This window comes from Xiphophorus maculatus, chromosome 2 (genome assembly GCF_002775205.1).
Source record: "Xiphophorus maculatus strain JP 163 A chromosome 2, X_maculatus-5.0-male, whole genome shotgun sequence".
Classification (NCBI taxonomy): Eukaryota; Metazoa; Chordata; class Actinopteri; order Cyprinodontiformes; family Poeciliidae; genus Xiphophorus; species Xiphophorus maculatus.
The window spans coordinates 28,994,456-29,014,635 of NC_036444.1; the positions used below are offsets into that span (position 1 = coordinate 28,994,456).

The following is a 20,180-nucleotide window of genomic DNA, read 5'->3' on the forward strand; positions in this document are numbered from 1 at the left end:
ACAGCTATGTAACCTATTAAAACAGCTCTTTTGGTCCTAGATCTCATTTTCCGTGCTCCAATTTTATCTCTTAAGTTCTGGAGAAGAGTATCTTTTTCTGCAATAAGTGTACTTTGCTGACAAAAAGACAGAACTGCTATTCTGTCACCATATGAAGTGATGTAATTGGTCATCTGTTCGTCTGTCATTATAGACAGCACAGCCTTGTCCACCTGGAGACATAAAAAATAAAAAAAATAATTAGAATAAAGACATATATATATATATATATATATATATATATATATATATATATATATATATATATATATATATATATATATATATATAGTAATAGTTGTATTTCAGAAAGCCATGCGAAGACTTCTTGTGTAGCACTATCGCTGCTAGTTATGGGTCGCATAATTTGTTGTGCCGTTGCCATAGTAACCCCCTTTTTTGAAGACAAATTGTAGAATGTGTGGTCAAACTTTAACAGATAAAACAAGTTTTTCTTGATAAAATACAAAGCGGTTCTTAGCTAAGGCTATCAAACGTAGTTTTTCCACTGAGCGGATATTTATCAAACAATGTTTTCTGCGATTATATTTACCTTGTCTCTTTGCATGTGCATGATATCCTCCTCTGGGACATCGCTGGACCGCAGAAAATGATATAAGTCGTCCTCCATAATCAATGTAGACACACTCCCCCACGTTTACCGCATAAAAACATGCCTTTCCCCCCCAAAAAAGTAACTCGCGATTTTTCAGAAATGTCGCGGGATCTCGAGATAATAAGTCGGGATAATAAGTCGGGATAATAAGTCGGGATTTCTTTCCTTTTTTTTTCCTCTCCATGTCCCCTTAGGGGCTCCGTACGTTTGCTTCTTCTTTTTTTTTTTTTTTCTTAAACTTTATTTATTGTAATAAACAACAATACAAATGTACTGTGAACAAATCTCAGGAAGATAATAACAATAATTTACCAGGGGGAGCATAAAATAAAGCAAGAAGATAAGAAAACGACAATAAATATAAATATGTATAAAGGAAATAGCACAAATTGTGATATGTGTGCCAGATGTCACAGTGCATTAACTTAAAAGATAATCCAAAATTCCAAGTTGATTAAAAGCCCGTATTGTTGATTCTGCTTTTTGATTAGTGGAGGAATGAATGGTTGATAAATAATGTTTAAGTTCGATCAAAAAAACTAAAAAATTTGGTTTTTTTCTTCAAAAATTTGCATTTATGTAGGTGAAATTTAGCCTTAATAATTAGTAAATTGATAAGGAGACTCTTTACATTCATTCCTCCATTTTGTTGAAATCCAAATAAGACATTTTCCCAATATAAGTGAAAGCCTGCTGAAATTTTGGAATCAACAAAGTTACAAAAATGTTGCCAAAATATTTTAGAATGAGGGCACAACCAGAACAAATGAGTGACCGATTCTGGGCAAACAACACAGAAGGAACAGTTCACATCAATGTTAGAATTGAATTTCTTTAAATAGACTTTAACGGGGTAGATTCGGTGAATGAGTTTAAAAGAAACTTCCTTTATCTTGTTAGAGAGAAGAAAGTGATTAGGGAGCAGCCAGATAAATTTCCAAGACACAGTAATATGAAAGCGATTCCAATAATGAACGACCACAGGAGTAGAGGTCACGTCCTTCAGAAACAGGGATCTGATTGACTTATTATTGTTACAAGGAAAAGGATTCAAACAAATTTTGCCAACAGGAGAATGTATGGGAGATAAAATGGGAGAGTGATAAACGATTCTCGGCTTCTGCCGAAATAACATACAGATCTTTGTAGAAACGGCACCAAAGACTTTGGCATATTCTCCAAGAGAGACAGGAAAACTGAACTTACAGAGAATCCCGTTTGCTTCTGCGCTCTCTGCTTCTTCTCTCTCTCACGTCAGAGAGCGCAGCAACCCGATTGGCTGAAACTAGTCACATGGATTATACATAAATGTAACCCTTCAGAATAAGAGAGTTCGCTGACAAAGCAAAACTGGTTTATACAGTTTCTCTAATCAATTAAAATATCAAAAAATCAAAATACAGCAATTTTAATGTCTCTAATTGTTGCTCTTTATATATATATATATATATATATATATATATATATATATATATATATATTTAACAATTTTAAGATCGATTAATTCCCTATTTATTCTCCTATTTATTTATTTCCTATTTATCTAATTTACTATTATTTTTATGAAGAGGCTATTTCAACATGGGTTACACTGTCACCATGTTGTGACAGTCTGTTATGAGACAGACAATCTGTGAAAACAATCAATCTCCTCCATCTGCTCCCTGAACTACTATTTCTGGCTAAAATGATGCAACGTTCTGACCAAAACAACCAATCAGAACCAGGAGGAGGGTCTTAGCGCTGTCAATCAACTTTATTCATTCACTGCTAAATGTGCTAATGGGTAGAAACAACATATCATTACAGGAAAAATGTTTATCTGCCATCGTTGGTAGCTATGCTAACTAGACTGAGCATTCACAACAGGCTATGCTAGCTGCAGCATAGCACAGAGCGAGGGGGAGGAAGGATGAGGATGAGACTTCTGTTTTATTATCTTTCAGATTATGGTCATCACTGTTATAGAAGACCTGACACTTGGGACCTGTAACACTGCTTTGCCGTTTAAAACTATGTGGATGAAGATTTTGGAGTCAGAAATTTTAGCTCCAGCCCAGAGGAAATGATACTTAGTCAAGAATGATAAACAACTCACAGAAGACCAGCGGAGAGTTTCTGTGAGCTGACAAATGTGATTCTACAAAGTGCTTTCACACTCTAAAAACAAGTTGACTTCTTTACTTCTTTTTTTAGCATTAAGATATTTAATGTTGTTATTCATTGTTATTTTGTTATTCATGCTATGACTTTCGCTTTCATTGTTATCCATGAATGGCTTCATGTTCTTAACAAATTTAGCAAAATCATCAAACCAAATGGAATTTTGAAGCCTTTATCCGGAGTGGCTCACAGTTTTCACTTTGTAGGTTTGGTCTCAGATTCAGCTTTTTAGATTTTATTGCATTACATAGAAAACCAAAATCACACCATATGCTTTTGAGAACTTAGTGAAGTACACAGGAACAAATGTTGATATTAGCAATGACATTCCTGATGACGTAAATATTTATAAGTACCTCTGCGTGTTGTTTCCCTCCGGACTGGTCAAGCATGCAGCTCTAAAGCTTGCTGGCTGCAGAATGTCAAAGTCTTTCTTCAGCTTCCCCTCAGTCTCCTTCTAGCGACAAACACATATGCCACACATTTGTCAATCTGGCTCGTTTATTAGTTTATTTGTTCAAGTGTTAGGTATTACCATTGCTATGCACTTGAGCATATATAGTCTGAGCTAACATACTTTGCAGGTCAGCTTGCTGGGCTTTTGGTTGCTTAAGAACATACAGGTTATGTAAAGAAATGGTTGAAAATAATAAAAAAGACCCAACAAGATAAAAAGAAAGCAAACAATAAATCATTTTGTAGTAACTGATTTCTTTCGGGTGGTGCTTCATGCCTGGTGGATGATCTTCCTACAGCTGACAGATGATGTCAGCGTCCAGAGAACAGTCTGCTGTCACTCTCCAGGTGCCGTCCTCAGCTGCCATGCTGCAGCCGCTGTCCTGAATGCTTTCATCCGGCTGGCTTTCTCCCCATTTGGTAAAGGTCAGAGGTTGATTTTTCATGTCGGACAGGAAGTTCCCTCCCGCCTTTCTCATGTTGATGTTGATCCAGGCTCTTTTCTCATCTTGACCCATCAGCTGAAGCAGCATGTGGTTCTCCTCCTCACTCTGGGGCAGAGCCAGCTCCAAGCCTCGTTGCTGGCAGAAATCTGCAGCCTTCTGGAAAGATCCTCTCTCCTTGTTGGACACAAAGTATTTCTGACCCACCTTCCGCACAAAGTGAAAACCTGAAGCTAGAAAAAACATGCAGAAAATTTGAGGTAAAAGATTAGAATGTTTCAAACACTTGAAATAATCGTGGTACTGTCCTCCAAGTCACTTCTTTTGATCTTCTATTAACTTTGCTGCATGTAGTTATTCAGATGTTCATCATACATGGAAGGAAAATAAGCATAACTCAAAATCAGACGTGGAGGAAAACATTAGATCCTCAGAAACTAATAAATCTTTTGCTGGTTGAATTATTGGCTGATCAGAATTGAATAGAAAACCCACCAAGGTCCAGCTTAGCGGTGATCTTCATCAGTCCTTCAACATCCCGTCTGAAAGAATCAAAGAGCTCTGGATAAAACAGAACAAGTTTGGTTACCAAAGATCATTTGACTGCAGTTCAGAAATATTTTCCACTAGTTTTCTCTCCTCTACAGTAATATGTTATTCACTATATAATTCCTCAAATAATTCACATGGCATAGCAGTGAATAATAAGGGATTTTGATGTTTTAATGGGTGATTTGGTCTGTTAAAAACTGGGAAGCTTCATACTGTTCTACTACTGGAGATGTAACTTCATTTAAGTTTCAGGAAACACTCATCACTTCGATCACACACGGAGGCGCGTCCAGGTATTCCATATAGTCCAGGTGGTCCACGTGGTCCATATGCTCCAGGTGCTCCAGCTGGTCCAGGTGGTCCAGGTGGTCCGCTTTGTGCAATGGCCCCTCAGTACGAAAAACATAAAGAAATGTTTATTGTTCAGGTTGTTTAGGAGGAAGAATTTGGCTACGGTATCTTTTTTTTATTTTTCCTGTCCTCCAAGTAGTTTTTGTTTTATCTTTGGGTTTTTAGAGAAACTTTCCTTTTTTGAGCAGCTACCTGGTGCTCCAGGTGGTCCTGGTGCTCCAGGTGGTCCAGGTGGTCCAGGTGGTCCAGGTGGTCCTCTGTCACTATTACCACCAGGGGGACCCATCTGCTCACTTTTGCTCATGGGAAACATCAGGCAGAAAATACAGAAGAGAAAACAAACCCTCATCTTCTCAACGTATCGTTGGATCCTGTGGAAAAAAGCTTTTGTTAATTTTTCTTATTTTATTTCTATGATATGTCTTTCTAAATCAAACATCATTGATATATTATCAATTTAGCCAAGTTACATTCTGTAACATGTTCACAAGACAAAGGTCAGAAAGGCTTGAAAGTGTCGTAGAACCACCAGCAAATGAGATTCTGTTTGGCATTTCTTCTATTACATATGGCAAGAAGTACAATTATTCCAGGCTTTAAACATGCATGAAAATGTCAAACAAAACCTGCACAATGAGTAAAGGACAAAGAAAGCCTGATAAAAAAGATCAAAATTAAAAACAACTCACTGTCAAACTGTGATAATCCAGAAGGTGTTGCTTCTTTGCCGTTTAAAAATCTAATGATGTGGACGAAGATGTTGGAGTGAGAAATTTTAGCTCCAGCCCAGAGGAAATGATACTTAGTCAAGAATGATAAACAACTCACAGAAGACCAGCGGAGAGTTTCTGTAATCTGACAAATGTGATTCTTCAGAGTGTTTTCACATCTAAAAACAAGTTGACTTCTCTACTGATTTTTTTTTTTAGCATTAAGATATTTAATATTGTTATTCATGTCACAAGATGAATGGCTTCATGTTCTTAACAAATTTAGCAAAATCATCAAACCAAATGGAATTTTGAAGCCTTTATCCGGAGTGGCTCACAGTTTTCACTTTGTAGGTTTGGTCTCAGATTCAGCTTTTTAGATTTTATTGCATTACATAGAAAACCAAAATCACACCATATGCTTTTGGGAACTTAGTGAAGTACACAGGAACAAATGTTGATATTAGCAATGACATTCCTGATGACGTAAATATTCATAAGTACCTCTGCGTGTTGTTTCCCTCCGGACTGGTCGAGCATGCAGCTCTAAAGCTTGCTGGCTGCAGAATGTCAAAGTCTTTCTGAAAGACTTTCTCTCGTTGATGGAAACAATGTATTTCATACGAAATTAGAAGCTGACAATAAACTACAATAAGCCGACCTCAGGTCATTTTAAGTAGAAGTGTAAACAAAATGGACAGAAGATCTTTCAGTAACCAGTTTCCTTCAGGTCCCACTCCCAAAGTTGCTCTCAAATATTCATAAAAGTCTTTCAAAGATAAATTCACCATTTTCACTTCCTACCCATTCAGAGTTTACCTATTGCAGTAAAATTTGTAAACACACTCTGAAAGACCTCAAGTAAAAAACGTACCAAAAAATGAGTGCGTGGTGTATTTACCCCGGAGTTGGTAGAGTCTTTCACTGCGCATGAGCAGGTTCTGTCACGGTGGTTGCCATGGAAATAGTACAGCAATAAAGGTATGCAGAAAATAGCCCGAGCCTCCTCTGTTGATTAAGACATTGCAACTGGTGACGAGGATACTTTCAGGAGAAGAGATGACGTCAAGTATCAGCACCAGTGAGAACAATGGCCCAGGTTGGCAAAATAGTTGATTTCAGACCACAGGTTGAGCCGTGGACAGCTTACATTGAGTGGCTGAGTCAGAGCCTGGAAGCTAACGACGTTGGTGAAGAAAAGCACGTGGCGGTGTTGCTAAATGTATGATGGGTGCTAAAGCATTCGGACTTTTACGAAACTTAGTACAATCTGAAAAGCCGGGAGACAAGACATTTGACGAGACTGTGGGCATATTGAAAAAGCACTATGAGCTCAAGCCCTTATTGGTTGCTGAACGTTTCTGTTTTATTAGATGCAGCCAAAAAAACAAGTCAGACTGTTGCCCAGTAACTCACAGAGCTAAAACAACAGGCAGCTAACTGTGATTTTGGTGCGTCGCTGGATTCTGCACTGAGGGACCGGTTGGTAAGTGGAATTACAAACGAAGCGTGCGGGAGGAGGTTGCTTTCCGAGGACCGGCTGACCTTCGCCAAAGCTTTTGAGATTGCTCTCAATATGGAGACTGCAGATGCAGACAGAGACACTCGACAGCTGAGGGGCGATGAAGGTGAATGGACTAGTGAGGCAAACGTTCACAAGAAAAAAAAGGCCACAGATGCAAAGGAAAAAAGTCACAATGCACATGAATGTCATTTCAAAGAGACTAAATGCCATAATTGTGGAAAGATTGGACACATTAGAAAAGCATGTCGGGCCAAAGTGCAAAAGAGTCATGAAAAGAGTGTGTCAAACAGGAGCAGTAGAGAGACAAAGTTTGCAACAGCTGAAGAGGAGTAAGCCATTTTAACTGTTAGTGCTGAGCATGATGAACGATATAAAGCAACATTTGCTATTGACAATGTTGATTGTCAATAGCAATCAATATTGTTAATGGAAATTGACACGGGAGCAGCAAAAAGTGTCATTTCACATCCTACATACTTGGAAAACGTTCTCACACCTGCCTTTGCAGCCAGATAAAGTGAAGCTCCAAGCTTACAATGGAGGACATGTTTGTGTTGTGCTAGTAGCAAAAGTGGCCTATGAAGAACAAGCTGTGGATTTGCCCCTGTTGGTTGTCAGGGGACATGGTGCATCACTGTGTGGCAGGAACTGGTTGACAAAACTCTTGGCAGCAGATTAAGTATTGTATTCAACATTCAGCTAACTTTCGTGAATGTCTTAACTTATTCTGATTCCCTGCCTTATTTTCATTGCTTTTTTATTATCAAAATCCTGTTTAACATTTGTCAATCTAATTCTTAGACCAACAATAGTCAAAACATTAAGAAGTCGTACATAGACAAAAGGCTAATGTGCTGTATATTGTATCTAGTGATTATACAAGCAGTCAGGATTAGCAGTGCTCTCAGCTCACAGTATGAAGGTTTCAGAGTTTTGGTTTTCTCTGGGGTACTTGCAGCTTCCCCTCAGTCTCCGTCTAGCGACAAACACATATGCCACACATTTGTCAATCTGGCTCGTTTATTAGTTTATTTGTTCAAGTGTTAGGTATTACCATTGCTATGCACTTGAGCATATATAGACTGAACTAACATACTTTGCAGGTCAGCTTACTGGGCTTTGGTTGCTTAAGAACATACAGGTTATGTAAAGAAATGTTTGAAAATAATAAAAAAGACCCAACAATGTAAAAAGAAAGCAAACAATAAATCATTTTGTAGTAACTGATTTCTTTCGGGTGGTGCTTCATGCCTGGTGGATGATCTTCCTACAGCTGACAGATGATGTCAGCGTCCAGAGAACAGTCTGCTGTCACTCTCCAGGTGCCGTCCTCAGCTGCCATGCTGCAGCCGCTGTCCTGAATGCTTTCATCCGGCTGGCTTTCTCCCCATTTGGTAAAGGTCAGAGGTCGATTTTTCATGTCGGACAGGAAGTTCCCTCCCGCCTTTCTCATGTTGATGTTGATCCAGGCTCTTTTCTCATCTTGACCCATCAGCTGAAGCAGCATGTGGTTCTCCTCCTCACTCTGGGGCAGAGCCAGCTCCAAGCCTCGTTGCTGGCAGAAATCTGCAGCCTTCTGGAAAGATCCTCTCTCCTTGTTGGACACAAAGTATTTCTGACCCACCTTCTGCACAAGGTCAAAGGTTATAGCTGGAAAAACATGCAGAAAATTTGAGGTAAAAGATTAGAATGTTTTAAACACTTGAAATAATCGTGGTACTGTCCTCCGAGTCACTTCTTTTGATCTTCTATTAACTTTGCTGCATGTAGATATTCAGATGTTCATCATACATGGAAGGAAAATAAGCATAACTCAAAATCAGACGTGGAGGAAAACATTAGATCCTCAGAAACTCTAATAAATCTTTTGCTGGTTGAATTATTGGCTGATCAGAATTGAATAGAAAACCCACCAAGGTCCAGCTTAGCGGTGATCTTCATCAGTCCTTCAACATCCCGTCTGAAAGAATCAAAGAGCTCTGGATAAAACAGAACAAGTTTGGTTACCAAAGATCATTTGACTGCAGTTCAGAAATATTTTCCACTAGTTTTCTCTCCTCTACAGTGATATGTAATTCACTATATAATTCCTCAAATAATTCACATGGCATAGCAGTGAAAAATGTCAGAGTTTTGCTTTAATAGGTGATTTGGTTCTGTTCTACTGCTGTGTTGAAGATTTAGTGAATGTAAAGTCACCACAACTTCATTTATTCAAGTCAGTTTCAGGAAGCAGCCATCACCTTGTCCACACACTATGACAGGTCCAGGTTGTCCAGTTGGTCCACGTGGTCCAGCTGGTCCAAGTGGTCCAGGTGGTCCCCTTACTCCAGGTGGTCCAGGTGGTCCACTTTGTGCAATGGCCCCTCAGTACGAAAAACATAAAGAAATGTTTATTGTTCAGGTTGTTTAGGAGGAAGAATTTGGCTACGGTGTCCCCCCCCCCCCCCCCCCCCATCCTCTAAATAGTTGTTTTATCTCATGTTTTATCTTTGGGTTTTTAGAAAAACTTTCCTATTTTGAGCAGCTACCTGGTGCTCCTGGTGCTCCAGGTGCTCCAGGTGCTCCAGGTGGTCCAGGTGGTCCAGGTGGTCCTCTGTCACTATTACCACCAGGGGGACCCATCTGCTCACTTTGGCTCATGGGAAACATCAGGCAGAAAATACAGAAGAGAAAACAAACCCTCATCTTCTCAACGTATCGTTGGATCCTGTGGAAAAAAGCTTTTTTTTAATTTTTCTTACTATGTTTCTATGATATGTGTTTTTAAATCTAACATTACTGATATATTATCAATTCAGCCATCAATAATAATTCTTAAAGTAGAAATTTTCATTAAATTACATTGTGTAACATGTTCACAAGACAAAGGTCAGAGAGGCTGGAAAGTGTCGTAGAACCACCAGCAAATGAGATTCTGTTTGGCATTTCTTCTATTACATATGGCAAGAAGTACAATTATTCCAGGCTTTAAACCTGGAATATTCATGAATGTGACATCAGACAAAAACTACACAATGATTAAAGGACAAAGAAAGTCTGATTTAAAGGATCCAAAATAAACAAAAACTCACTGTCAAACTGTGATAATCCAGAAGGTGTTGCTGCTTTGCCGTTTAAAAATCTAATGATGTGGACGAAGATGTTGGAGTCAGAAATTTTAGCTCCAGCCCAGAGGAAATGATACTTAGTCAAGAATGATAAACAACTCACAGAAGACCAGCGGAGAGTTTCTGCAATCTGACAAATGTGATTCTTCAGAATGTTTTCACATCTAAACAAAATGGACAGAACATCTTGAAGTAACCAGTTTCCTTCAGGCTCCCAAAGTTGCTCTCAAATATTCATAAAAGTCTTTATAGGTAGATTCACAGTGTTCACTTTTTACCCATTCAGATTTTAGCTAATGGAGTAAAGTTTGTAAAAAGACTTTGAGAGACCTTAAGCACTCTTATCTTTAGCTCATACAATTGAAAATAATCCTTCACAGAATTCACTTCAGAGGACAGAAGATTTTCCAAATGGGTTTTTCACAAACCAACATGTCCAAACTGCTTGGGAAGATTTACCTGATCACCATCAACATGAGCTGTTGCAGTGTCCTGCTGGCCTTTTGTTTACATGAATATATGGTTATATGTTGATACTGTATCTTATCAAGATGTCTTTACTACGCAGTCCCAGTCTGTTCGGTGACACCTCAGGAAAAGTGACGTATTAATGGCTTTATGGCGAAATATACGGAAGTGCATTTGATGGATATTTTTTCCCGCTTCAGTTTACCTGGATATACTTTAGATCTGACAATCAAAGAGGTTGTGATTAGCACGACTGTCACCTCACAGCAAAAAACTTTTGTCATTGTGGCCTCAGCTCTCTGCATATTTACCCTGCATGATGTTCCTCATGTAGCTTTGCTCTGTTTCCACCTTGACGTAAACAAACAGGCTGGGTGAATTGGTACTTTTGACACATCAGTATTTTATTTGTTAAGTTTTACCAGATGGCTTACACTTGAGTATTCACAGTCTGAGCTGAGTTGCAATTGAGGCCCTTGAAGGGGTTTTTCTTTATATAAAAAAAGGAGAGTTATTTTACTTAAGTACAATTGAGATCAGCAGAGTTATTGTTATCACTAAAAATCATATTTTGGTAAAAACAATTTTAAAACAAAACATCCTGTTACCTGGGTGTGAATGGAGCCCCCTGGTGGTCCGGCATAATGTGATGTTTAAACATGGCACCATCAACACAATCACTAATACTCAACAATATCAAAATAAACAAAATATTACGCTATTATACAGCATAAGAAAAGGTAAAGTAAGAAAATGTGGTAACCAATCTACATTTTCTGTTGTCTCTAAGTTGGTTTTATGATGCAGTGGGAACCAGTCCACTGTGAATAAACTCCATCAGGACAAACAGATCAAGACTGAGTGATGACAGCAGTCTGAATGCACTAATCTGGATTAAGTTGTAAAAAGGCTGAAGCACCACTCTACAAAGGTTAGCTAAAGTCATATCTAGATTACTCAGGAAGCTGCCTGGTGGATGATCTTCCTACAGCTGACAGATGATGTCAGCGTCCAGAGAACAGTCTGCTGTCACTCTCCAGGTGCCGTCCTCAGCTGCCATGCTGCAGCCGCTGTCCTGAATGCTTTCATCCGGCTGGCTTTCTCCCCATTTGGTAAAGGTCAGAGGTCGATTTTTCATGTCGGACAGGAAGTTCCCTCCTGCCTTTCTCATGTTGATGTTGATCCAGGCTCTTTTCTCATCTTGACCCATCAGCTGAAGCAGCATGTGGTTCTCCTCCTCACTCTGGGGCAGAGCCAGCTCCAAGCCTCGTTGCTGGCAGAAATCTGCAGCCTTCTGGAAAGATCCTCTCTCCTTGTTGGACACAAAGTATTTCTGACCCACCTTCCGCACAAGGTCAAAGGTTATAGCTGGAAAAACATGCAGAAAATTTGAGGTAAAAGATTAGAATGTTTTAAACACTTGAAATAATCGTGGTACTGTCCTCCGAGTCACTTCTTTTGATCTTCTATTAACTTTGCTGCATGTAGATATTCAGATGTTCGTCATACATGGAAGGAAAATAAGCATAACTCAAAATCAGACATGGAGGAAAACAGCAGATCCTCAGAAACTCTAATAAATCTTTTGCTGGTTGAATTATTGGCTGATCAGAATTGAATAGAAAACCCACCAAGGTCCAGCTTAGCGGTGATCTTCATCAGTCCTTCAACATCCCGTCTGAAAGAATCAAAGCGCTCTGGATAAAACAACAAGTTGGTTACCAAAGATCATTTGACTGCAGTTCAGAAATATTTTCCACTAGTTTTCTCTCCTCTACAGTAATATGTTATTCACTATATAATTCCTCAAATAATTCACATGGCATAGCAGTGAAAAATGTCAGAGTTTTGCTTTAATAGGTGATTTGGTTCTGTTCTACTGCTGTGTTGAAGATTTAGTGAATGTAAAGTCACCACAACTTCATTTATTCAAGTCAGTTTCAGGAAGCAGCCATCACCTCGTCCACACACTATGACAGGTCCAAGTCGTCCAGGTGCTCCAGCTGGTCCAGGTGGTCCATGTGGTCCAGGTGTTCCAGGTGGTCCAGGTGGTCCAGGTGGTCCAGGTGGTCCGCTTTGTGCAATGGCTCCTCAGTACGAAAAACATAAAGAAATGTTTATTGTTCAGGTTGTTTAGGAGGAAGAATTTGGCTACGGTATCTTTTTTTTATTTTTCCTGTCCTCCAAGTAGTTTTTGTTTTATCTTTGGGTTTTTAGAGAAACTTTCCTTTTTTGAGCAGCTACCTGGTGCTCCAGGTGGTCCAGGTGCTCCAGGTGCTCCAGGTGGTCCAGGTGGTCCAGGTGGTCCTCTGTCACTATTACCACCAGGGGGACCCATCTGCTCACTTTGGCTCATGGGAAACATCAGGCAGAAAATACAGAAGAGAAAACAAACCCTCATCTTCTCAACGTATCGTTGGATCCTGTGAAAAAAAGCTTTTAATTTTTCTTATTTTATTTCTATGATATGTCTTTTTAAATCAAACATCATTGATATATTATCAATTTAGCCAAGTTACATTCTGTAACATGTTCACAAGACAAAGGTCAGAAAGGCTGGAAAGTGTCGTAGAACCACCAGCAAATGAGATTCTGTTTGGCATTTCTTCTATTACATATGGCAAGAAGTACAATTATTCCAGGCTTTAAACCTGGAATATGCATGAATGTGACGTCAGACAAAAAATACACAATGATTAAAGGACAAAGAAAGTCTGATTTAAAGGATCAAAAATAAACAAAAACTCACTGTCAAACTGTGATAATCCAGAAGGTGTTGCTTCTTTGCCGTTTAAAAATCTAATGATGTGGACGAAGATTTTGGAGTCAGAAATTTTAGCTCCAGCCCAGAGGAAATGATACTTAGTCAAGAATGATAAACAACTCACAGAAGATCAGCGGAGAATTTCTGTGAGCTGACAAATGTGATTCTTCAGAGTGTTTTCACATCTAAACAAAATGGGCAGAACATCTTGAAGTAACCAGTTTCCTTCAGGCTCCCAAAGTTGCTCTCAAATATTCATAAAAGTCTTTATAGGTAGATTCACAGTGTTCACTTTTTACCCATTCAGATTTTAGCTAATGGAGTAAAATTTGTAAAAAGACTTTGAGAGACCTTAAGCACTCTTATCTTTAGCTCATACAATTGAAAATAATCCTTCACAGAATTCACTTCAGAGGACAGAAGATTTTCCAAATGGGTTTTGTAAGTTGTAAAACGGCTGAAGCACCGCTCTACAAAGGTTAGCTAAAGTCATATCTAGATTACTCAGGAAGCTGCCTGGTGGATGATCTTCCTACAGCTGACAGATGATGTCAGCGTCCAGAGAACAGTCTGCTGTCACTCTCCAGGTGCCGTCCTCAGCTGCCATGCTGCAGCCGCTGTCCTGAATGCTTTCATCCGGCTGGCTTTCTCCCCATTTGGTAAAGGTCAGAGGTCGATTTTTCATGTCGGACAGGAAGTTCCCTCCTGCCTTTCTCATGTTGATGTTGATCCAGGCTCTTTTTTCATCTTGACCCATCAGCTGAAGCAGCATGTGGTTCTCCTCCTCACTCTGGGGCAGAGCCAGCTCCAAGCCTCGTTGCTGGCAGAAATCTGCAGCTTTCTGGAAAGATCCTCTCTCCTTGTTGGACACAAAGTATTTCTGACCCACCTTCCGCACAAAGTCAAAACCTTCAACTGGAAAAAAAACATGCAGTAAAATTGGGGAAAAACATTTTAATTTTGTTGAGCAGTTGAAATGATCAGGTGCCTGGCATAACAATTATTCACATGGCATAACAATAAAAAATGTCAGCGTTTTGGATATTTTAATATAGCGTTTTGGTTCATTTCTACTGTTGTGCTTAAGATTCAGTGAATGAAACGTCACAATAACTTTATTTATTCAAGTCTGTTTCAGCAAACAGCCATCACCTCGTCCACACACAACAACAGGTCGCGGTGGTGCAGTGGCCCCTCAGTACGAAAAACATAAAGAAATTTTATTGGTCAGGTTGTTTAAGAGGAAAAGTCTGGTTACAGTAATTTTTTTTCATTCTGTCCTTCTCCAAATTGTTTTTGCTTCATTTTTAAGTCGTCAGAAAAGCTTTCTTTTATGTGTGTTACCTGGGATACCAGATACAAAGAAGCATTGTGTTTTGTGAAAAAAACTTTTGTTAATTTTTCCTATTCTGTTTTTATGTTTTTTAATCAAACATCACTGATATTTGATCAATTCATAATTAGTTAAAGATTTTAACAACACATAGAAAACAAGCAGAGAGTTTCTGTGATCTGACAAATGTAATTGTAGAGTGAACTGTCACATCTAAAGTTAGTTTACTTCTCTACTTTTTTAGCATTAATATATTAAATTTTGTTGTTCATGTCGGAAGATGAATGACTTTCTGTTTGTAACAAATTTAACAAAATCTCCAAACAAAACAGAGTTCTGAAGCCTTGATCAGGAGTGGCTGACAGTTGTTTCCTATTTTACTTCAAAGGTTTGATCTCAGATTCAACTTTTTAGATTGAAAACTGATTTAATTTTATTGCATTTTATAGAAAACCCAAATCACACCATATCCTTTTGAATATTTAGTGAAGGACACAGGAGAAAATGTTGATATTAGCAGTAAAATTCCTGACATTGTACAGTAAATATCCATAAGTACCTCTGTGTGTTGTTTCTCTCCATGTAGTGGGGAGCATCACGTTATAATGTTATATTTAAACATAACTTTGCCATGCTGCAGCCGGTGTCCTGTTCAGTGATGTGCGGTCAGGGGAGGCAGAGCCTCACTTGTCATCATGGAAAAATAATAATGATAAAAATAATTATATATTGCTATTTTCACCCTGTGTTTTGTACTATGAAGTACCTAAATTTCATTTAGGTTAAACAATTCTGATTTTTTGTTTTTTTTCAAAATCGCTAAAGTTTCGCATTTTCCCATTCAAATGCTGGGAAGCGAAGCTGGTGAGGCAGCAGTGATCTGAGCCTCACCTGGGATTGATCAACCTCTCACTAACTGCACTGGCTGCCATTCTATGAGAGCAAGTTCCTCCCGTCTGTAGGTCGTCAATAAAATGGTTAAAAAACATTTAATATATGAACTGATTTTCCATAATTTAGCTTATGTATATAATATACAGTGTTTTTTGTCACCAACTGTGTGTGTAACGTTTTTCGTGTGCTGAGGAGCGATCAGAAACCAGAGAACAGAATCGAGGTGAGGCAGGCAGTTCTCCTGCCTCATGGCAGGGGGCGCTCATGATCCCAGACATGGTGACTCCACAACTGCAGAGTAAGAGACAGTAACAGGGAGCTAGCCATAGAGCTAGCCAAGTGCAGCGATATATTTATAGTTTTCTCCTCTTACCACAGCAATCATTTATTAATAAGCACAATGTACATTAAGCCTTAAACCATACTACTAAAACAGGCTGAATGTTCTGCTTTTTGTGTGCGAAATATTTTAGCCGGGGTTTTTTTTTGTGGCGTTGTCAGTTGCTATAGCAACGAGTCTACGCGTAGCTGCGCTGATGCAGAGAGCGAGAAAGATGTGGTTTTGAGTCGTATTTTAACTGTTTTCCCCCTTTGCTGTGGAGCACAGCACGAAATTAATAATATCTACATGTCCACGTTTGATTGAGTTAACGGAATTATTCTATGGCGGTAGCGCGGTTATGGATGACATGTTAAGGCAGGGGTCCCCAAAGTGGGTCCTGGAGGGCCGGCATCCTGCATGTTTTAGTTCTCTCCCTGGTTTAACGCACCTGAATCAAATGATGGCTCATTAGAAGGCCTGGGAAGAACATTGACCTGCTGAAAAAGTTGTTACTACCACCAGGGAGAGAACTAAAACGTGCAGGATGCCGGCCCTGGAGGACCCACTTTCAGGACCCCTGTGTTAAAGAATAGCCTTTTTGCCCTCCAGTGTTGTCCGCATGCGTGAAATTTCCTTCTGTAAAACGATAACATGCACGTCACTGGTCCTGTGATATGGAGGTTAACTGGATGTTGTTGGTTTTTTTTTTTCATTTTCATGTGCTTTTCCATATTTATGGAGGTTCTGGGATTCCAGGTGGTCCAGGAAGTCCTGCATGAATGATGTCAACCAAAAACTGTACAATGGTAGAAAACTAACAAGAACTCACTGTGAAAGTGTGATCATCCAGAATGTGCTGTGGCTTTGCAGTAGAATGACATTTTGTCAGACCACAGGAACTCTCTGCTTGTCTAGTATGTTGTTGATCATTCTTAACTAATTATCTTTTCCTCTGGGCTGGGTCTCATGTTCCTCAATCTTCATTCACATCAGAAGGTTTTTGAACGGCAAAGCAGCAGCACGTTCTGGACGATCACATTCTGACGGTGAGTTTTTTGATTCATTTTTTGTCATTGCGCAGTTTCTTTGTTAAATTAGCCTTGCAGGTTTAAACCTAGAACACTTGTACTTTGTTAATTTTCAAAAAAGAAAAAAGGATATTCACAATCTCATTTACTGGAGACTTCTACAATACTTTTCAACATTTCTGATGTTCACCTTGGAAAGACGTGACACAATGTAATGTAACTGACTGTAAACTTCAGTTTTAACAGGATTAAATGTGTAAATGTGCGTCTGAACTGGTAAAATAAAACAGCATCTTTTCTGTTGAGAAAATTATCTCTCAAACTAAGTATCAAATTTAACTCATTTTTTACAGTATCCAACACTTCACTGAGAAGATGAGGCTTTGTTTTCTCTTCTGTGTTTTCTGTGTAATTGTTCCCATGAGCCTCAGTCAGCAGACAGGTCCCCCTGGTGAGAAAGGTGAAAGAGGACTTCCTGGAGAACCTGGATTACCAGGTATCAGCTCACAAAGCAAAGAAAAAGTTTTTCTCAAGAGCTAAAAATAGAACAAAAAATCTGTAGAAAGAGAAGAGCAAGGAAAATACTGTAGTCAAATTCTTGATTTTTTTCATGACCAGTGAAGATTGCTTCATCTCTTTTTGGATTCAGGAAGTAAGGGAGAAGCAGGAGTTCCTGGATTTCCTGGATTTCTTGGACAAAAGGGATTACCTGGATCACCGGGTATTGGCTCACAAAGCAAAGAAAGAGTTTTTCTAAAGAGCTAAAAAGTAGAGCAGAAAAAGCTGGAGAAAGAGAAGAGCATTGAAAAATACTGTAGCCGTTTTTTATGACCAATGAAGATTTCCTTATCTCTTTTTGGATTCAGGGCTTCCTGGACTTAAAGGAGAAATTGGGAATACTGGATTTCCTGGAACTTCTGGACGAATGGGTATCAGCTCACAAAGCAAAGAGAAAGTTTTTCTCAAGAGCTAAAAATTGGACAAAAAATCTGTAGAATGAGAAGAGCAATGAAAAAGTCTAGCCATTTTTTATGAACAATGAAGATTTCTTCATCTTCTTTTTGGATTCAGGAGAGCCTGGAACGACAGGAGCAGTTGGACCACCTGGACCCGTCACCATGTGTGGACGAGGTGAGGCGTGTTTGCTGAAACCGATTTAAATAAATGAAGTTATGATAACATTATGTTCACTGAATCGTCAACACAATAGTTGAGCAGTAAAATGTTTCTTATCTTTTAACAGACCAAGTCAAAAAATTTAAATCCAAGACTCTGACATTTTTCACTGTTAATATCACTGGAGAGGAGAGAAAACTAGTGGAAAATATTTTTGAACTGCAGCCAAATGATCTTTGGTAACCACATTTGTTCTGTTTTATCCAGAGCTCTTTAAATCTTTCACACAGGATGTTGAAGGACTGATGAAGATCACCGCTAAGCTGGACCTTGGTGGGCTTTCTATTCAATTCTGATCAGCCAATAATTAGACCAGCAAAACATTTGTTAGAGTTTCTGAGGATCTGCTGTTTTCCTCCATGTCTGATTTTGAGTTTTACACATTTTCCATCCATGTATGATGAACATCTAAATATCTATGCAGCAAAGTTAATAGAGGATCAAAAGCAGTTAGTCAGAGGACAGCAACACAATTATTTCACGTCATCCAAAATAAAAAAATAAACAAATAACCTCTTCCATATTTTCTGCATGTTTTTCCAGCTATAACCTTTGACTTTGTGCGGAAGGTGGGTCAGAAATACTTTGTGTCCAACAAGGAGAGAGGATCTTTCCAGAAGGCTGCAGATTTCTGCCAGCAACGAGGCTTGGAGCTGGCTCTGCCCCAGAGTGAGGAGGAGAACCACATGCTGCTTCAGCTGATGGGTCAAGATGAGAAAAGAGCCTGGATCAACATCAACATGAGAAAGGCAGGAGGGAACTTCCTGTCCGACATGAAAAATCGACCTCTGACCTTTACCAAATGGGGAGAAAGCCAGCCGGATGAAAGCATTCAGGACAGCGGCTGCAGCATGGCAGCTGAGGACGGCACCTGGAGAGTGACAGCAGACTGTTCTCTGGACGCTGACATCATCTGTCAGCTGTAGGAAGATCATCCACCAGGCAGCTTCCTGAGTAATCTAGATATGACTTTAGCTAACCTTTGTAGAGCGGTGCTTCAGCCTTTTTACAACTTAATCCAGATTAGTGCATTCAGACTGCTGTCATCACTCAGTCTTGATCTGTTTGTCCTGATGGAGTTTATTCACACTCAGTCTAATAATCATTTCACAGATCCTTTATATATGACATATTTAGGTGTTCATACTTAATGAAATTGTTGAATGCCGTAATGATTTTTTTAAATAGTATATTAATAGTCATTAGTGGAACTCGATGAGAGATATTTGTGTGAAACATACTGTATACACTGTTAAGTTTAATTCTTTATCATAAATAAAGATTTGACTGATAGATAAAATGGTCTAATTTCTGTCCTTTCCAATTATTTCATCTTAGAATAGATTACCCAAGCACAAGTAGTTTTAAGAAGCTATATTATCATAGAGTCCAATTATGTTTGAGATGTATCCTTAAACTTAGAAAAAACAAACCTGAGTAAATGAAAAATGATATAATTCCTCTGGGAGGCAGAGAGGAGGATGAGAGGCTTAAGTACTGGGGAGGTTACTTGCTGAACAAAAGACCTGGTTTGATGAGCTACCTGACTGCAGGTGTGAGTGAATGGAGCAGGATGCAGGCTGAGGAGAGGAGAGAGGAAGTGGCACAGGGGGCGAGGGAGACTACATAGGAGAACAGGAGATAAATCTAACACTATAGAGTAGCTGGAGTAAGGAAACCTAATAAAACTTGAGCAACAAAAAATAACTGTAAGAAATAAACATAAGTAAAAACAATAATAAGAGCTGATCCAAAGGAAAACAAGGACAAGACAGATCTAAACAAAATAAGAAAGTGACACAAAATAATAATCAAACAGGAATGAAATGAAACTACAAAACAACCTCACAAGCCAGGATCCTGACAGTAACAAGACTTACTCTAAACCCTTTCTTCTCATTCTGACCATTCAAAGTGCATTTATTATGGATCCACGGACTGCTTTTTACAGATTAACATTCATAACCTCACTCACACATTGGTAGATTATTTTGTTGGGTCACAGCTAACCTCACTGAAAAGACAGTGGCACCCTAAAAGTGTTCACTTTGAATGCTCCATTACTGTTTCTTCTTCAGACAAATGGTTGCTCTGTCTCATGACCTGTTTTGGTCATGCAGATCAAGTTTCTTATTTATTTATTATTTTATTTGATTTATTTCCATTATGCTAGAAGCTATCTAATTTGGGTATTATTAATTATGTGTCAAAAAATAAGGACGACAAATGT

General features: G+C 38.9%; 4 protein-coding genes across 5 annotated transcripts; 1 reads left to right on the plus strand and 3 right to left on the minus strand.

Moving 5' to 3' along the window:
• Nucleotides 1–3,313: 3,313 nt before the first annotated feature.
• Nucleotides 3,314–5,418, minus strand: LOC111610088 (pulmonary surfactant-associated protein D-like). Its single transcript, XM_023342491.1, has 5 exons — nt 5,310–5,418; nt 4,813–4,991; nt 4,536–4,658; nt 4,213–4,278; nt 3,314–3,950 (listed from the first exon to the last, which is right to left on the minus strand). The coding sequence occupies exons 2-5, from the start codon at nt 4,967–4,969 to the stop codon at nt 3,568–3,570; spliced, it is 729 nt and encodes a 242-aa protein (XP_023198259.1). The 5' UTR covers nt 4,970–4,991; nt 5,310–5,418; the 3' UTR covers nt 3,314–3,567.
• Nucleotides 5,419–7,869: 2,451 nt separating this feature from the next.
• LOC111610433 (collectin-43-like) lies at nt 7,870–10,032 on the minus strand. The gene is made up of 5 exons (XM_023344650.1): nt 9,930–10,032; nt 9,387–9,565; nt 9,099–9,221; nt 8,769–8,834; nt 7,870–8,505 (listed from the first exon to the last, which is right to left on the minus strand). The coding sequence occupies exons 2-5, from the start codon at nt 9,541–9,543 to the stop codon at nt 8,123–8,125; spliced, it is 729 nt and encodes a 242-aa protein (XP_023200418.1). The 5' UTR covers nt 9,544–9,565; nt 9,930–10,032; the 3' UTR covers nt 7,870–8,122.
• LOC111610425 (pulmonary surfactant-associated protein D-like) lies at nt 7,870–13,289 on the minus strand. 2 transcript variants are annotated; one of them, XM_023344639.1, is made up of 6 exons: nt 13,183–13,289; nt 12,678–12,856; nt 12,392–12,520; nt 12,065–12,130; nt 11,403–11,801; nt 7,870–8,106 (listed from the first exon to the last, which is right to left on the minus strand). In XM_023344639.1, the coding sequence occupies exons 2-5, from the start codon at nt 12,832–12,834 to the stop codon at nt 11,419–11,421; spliced, it is 735 nt and encodes a 244-aa protein (XP_023200407.1). In that variant the 5' UTR covers nt 12,835–12,856; nt 13,183–13,289; the 3' UTR covers nt 7,870–8,106; nt 11,403–11,418. The 2 variants fall into 2 exon arrangements, with proteins under 2 accessions (XP_023200407.1, XP_023200400.1); XM_023344632.1 differs by having other exon boundaries at nt 12,392–12,523.
• A 3,403-nt stretch (nt 13,290–16,692) lies between these two features.
• On the plus strand, nt 16,693–19,250 carry LOC111610820 (pulmonary surfactant-associated protein D-like). Its single transcript, XM_023345783.1, has 7 exons — nt 16,693–16,792; nt 17,128–17,270; nt 17,424–17,495; nt 17,641–17,703; nt 17,846–17,905; nt 18,158–18,223; nt 18,494–19,250. Exons 2-7 carry the CDS (start codon nt 17,150–17,152, stop codon nt 18,874–18,876), a joined length of 765 nt encoding a protein of 254 aa, XP_023201551.1. The 5' UTR covers nt 16,693–16,792; nt 17,128–17,149; the 3' UTR covers nt 18,877–19,250.
• Nucleotides 19,251–20,180: the final 930 nt, after the last annotated feature.

Excerpts from the sequence above, each read along its gene's own strand:
- LOC111610088 (XM_023342491.1), bottom strand. The coding sequence starts at position 4,969 with ATGAGGGTTTGTTTTCTCTTCTGTATTTTCTGCCTGATGTTTCCCATG. Across the intron at positions 4,659-4,812 it reads AGGACCACCTGGAGCACCAG|GGGCCATTGCACAAAGCGGA; the intron begins GTAGCTGCTCAA and ends TTTCGTACTGAG. Across the intron at positions 4,279-4,535 it reads CGCCTCCGTGTGTGATCGAA|AGCTCTTTGATTCTTTCAGA; the intron begins GTGATGAGTGTT and ends TGTTTTATCCAG.
- LOC111610425 (XM_023344632.1), bottom strand. The coding sequence starts at position 12,834 with ATGAGGGTTTGTTTTCTCTTCTGTATTTTCTGCCTGATGTTTCCCATG. Across the intron at positions 12,524-12,677 it reads TGGACCACCTGGAGCACCAG|GAGCCATTGCACAAAGCGGA; the intron begins GTAGCTGCTCAA and ends TTTCGTACTGAG. Across the intron at positions 11,802-12,064 it reads CACCGCTAAGCTGGACCTTG|CTATAACCTTTGACCTTGTG; the intron begins GTGGGTTTTCTA and ends ATGTTTTTCCAG.
- LOC111610433 (XM_023344650.1), bottom strand. The coding sequence starts at position 9,543 with ATGAGGGTTTGTTTTCTCTTCTGTATTTTCTGCCTGATGTTTCCCATG. Across the intron at positions 9,222-9,386 it reads TGGAGCACCAGGAGCACCAG|GGGCCATTGCACAAAGTGGA; the intron begins GTAGCTGCTCAA and ends TTTCGTACTGAG. Across the intron at positions 8,506-8,768 it reads CACCGCTAAGCTGGACCTTG|CTATAACCTTTGACCTTGTG; the intron begins GTGGGTTTTCTA and ends ATGTTTTTCCAG.
- LOC111610820 (XM_023345783.1), top strand. The coding sequence starts at position 17,150 with ATGAGGCTTTGTTTTCTCTTCTGTGTTTTCTGTGTAATTGTTCCCATG. Across the intron at positions 17,496-17,640 it reads GGGATTACCTGGATCACCGG|GGCTTCCTGGACTTAAAGGA; the intron begins GTATTGGCTCAC and ends TTTTGGATTCAG. Across the intron at positions 18,224-18,493 it reads CACCGCTAAGCTGGACCTTG|CTATAACCTTTGACTTTGTG; the intron begins GTGGGCTTTCTA and ends ATGTTTTTCCAG.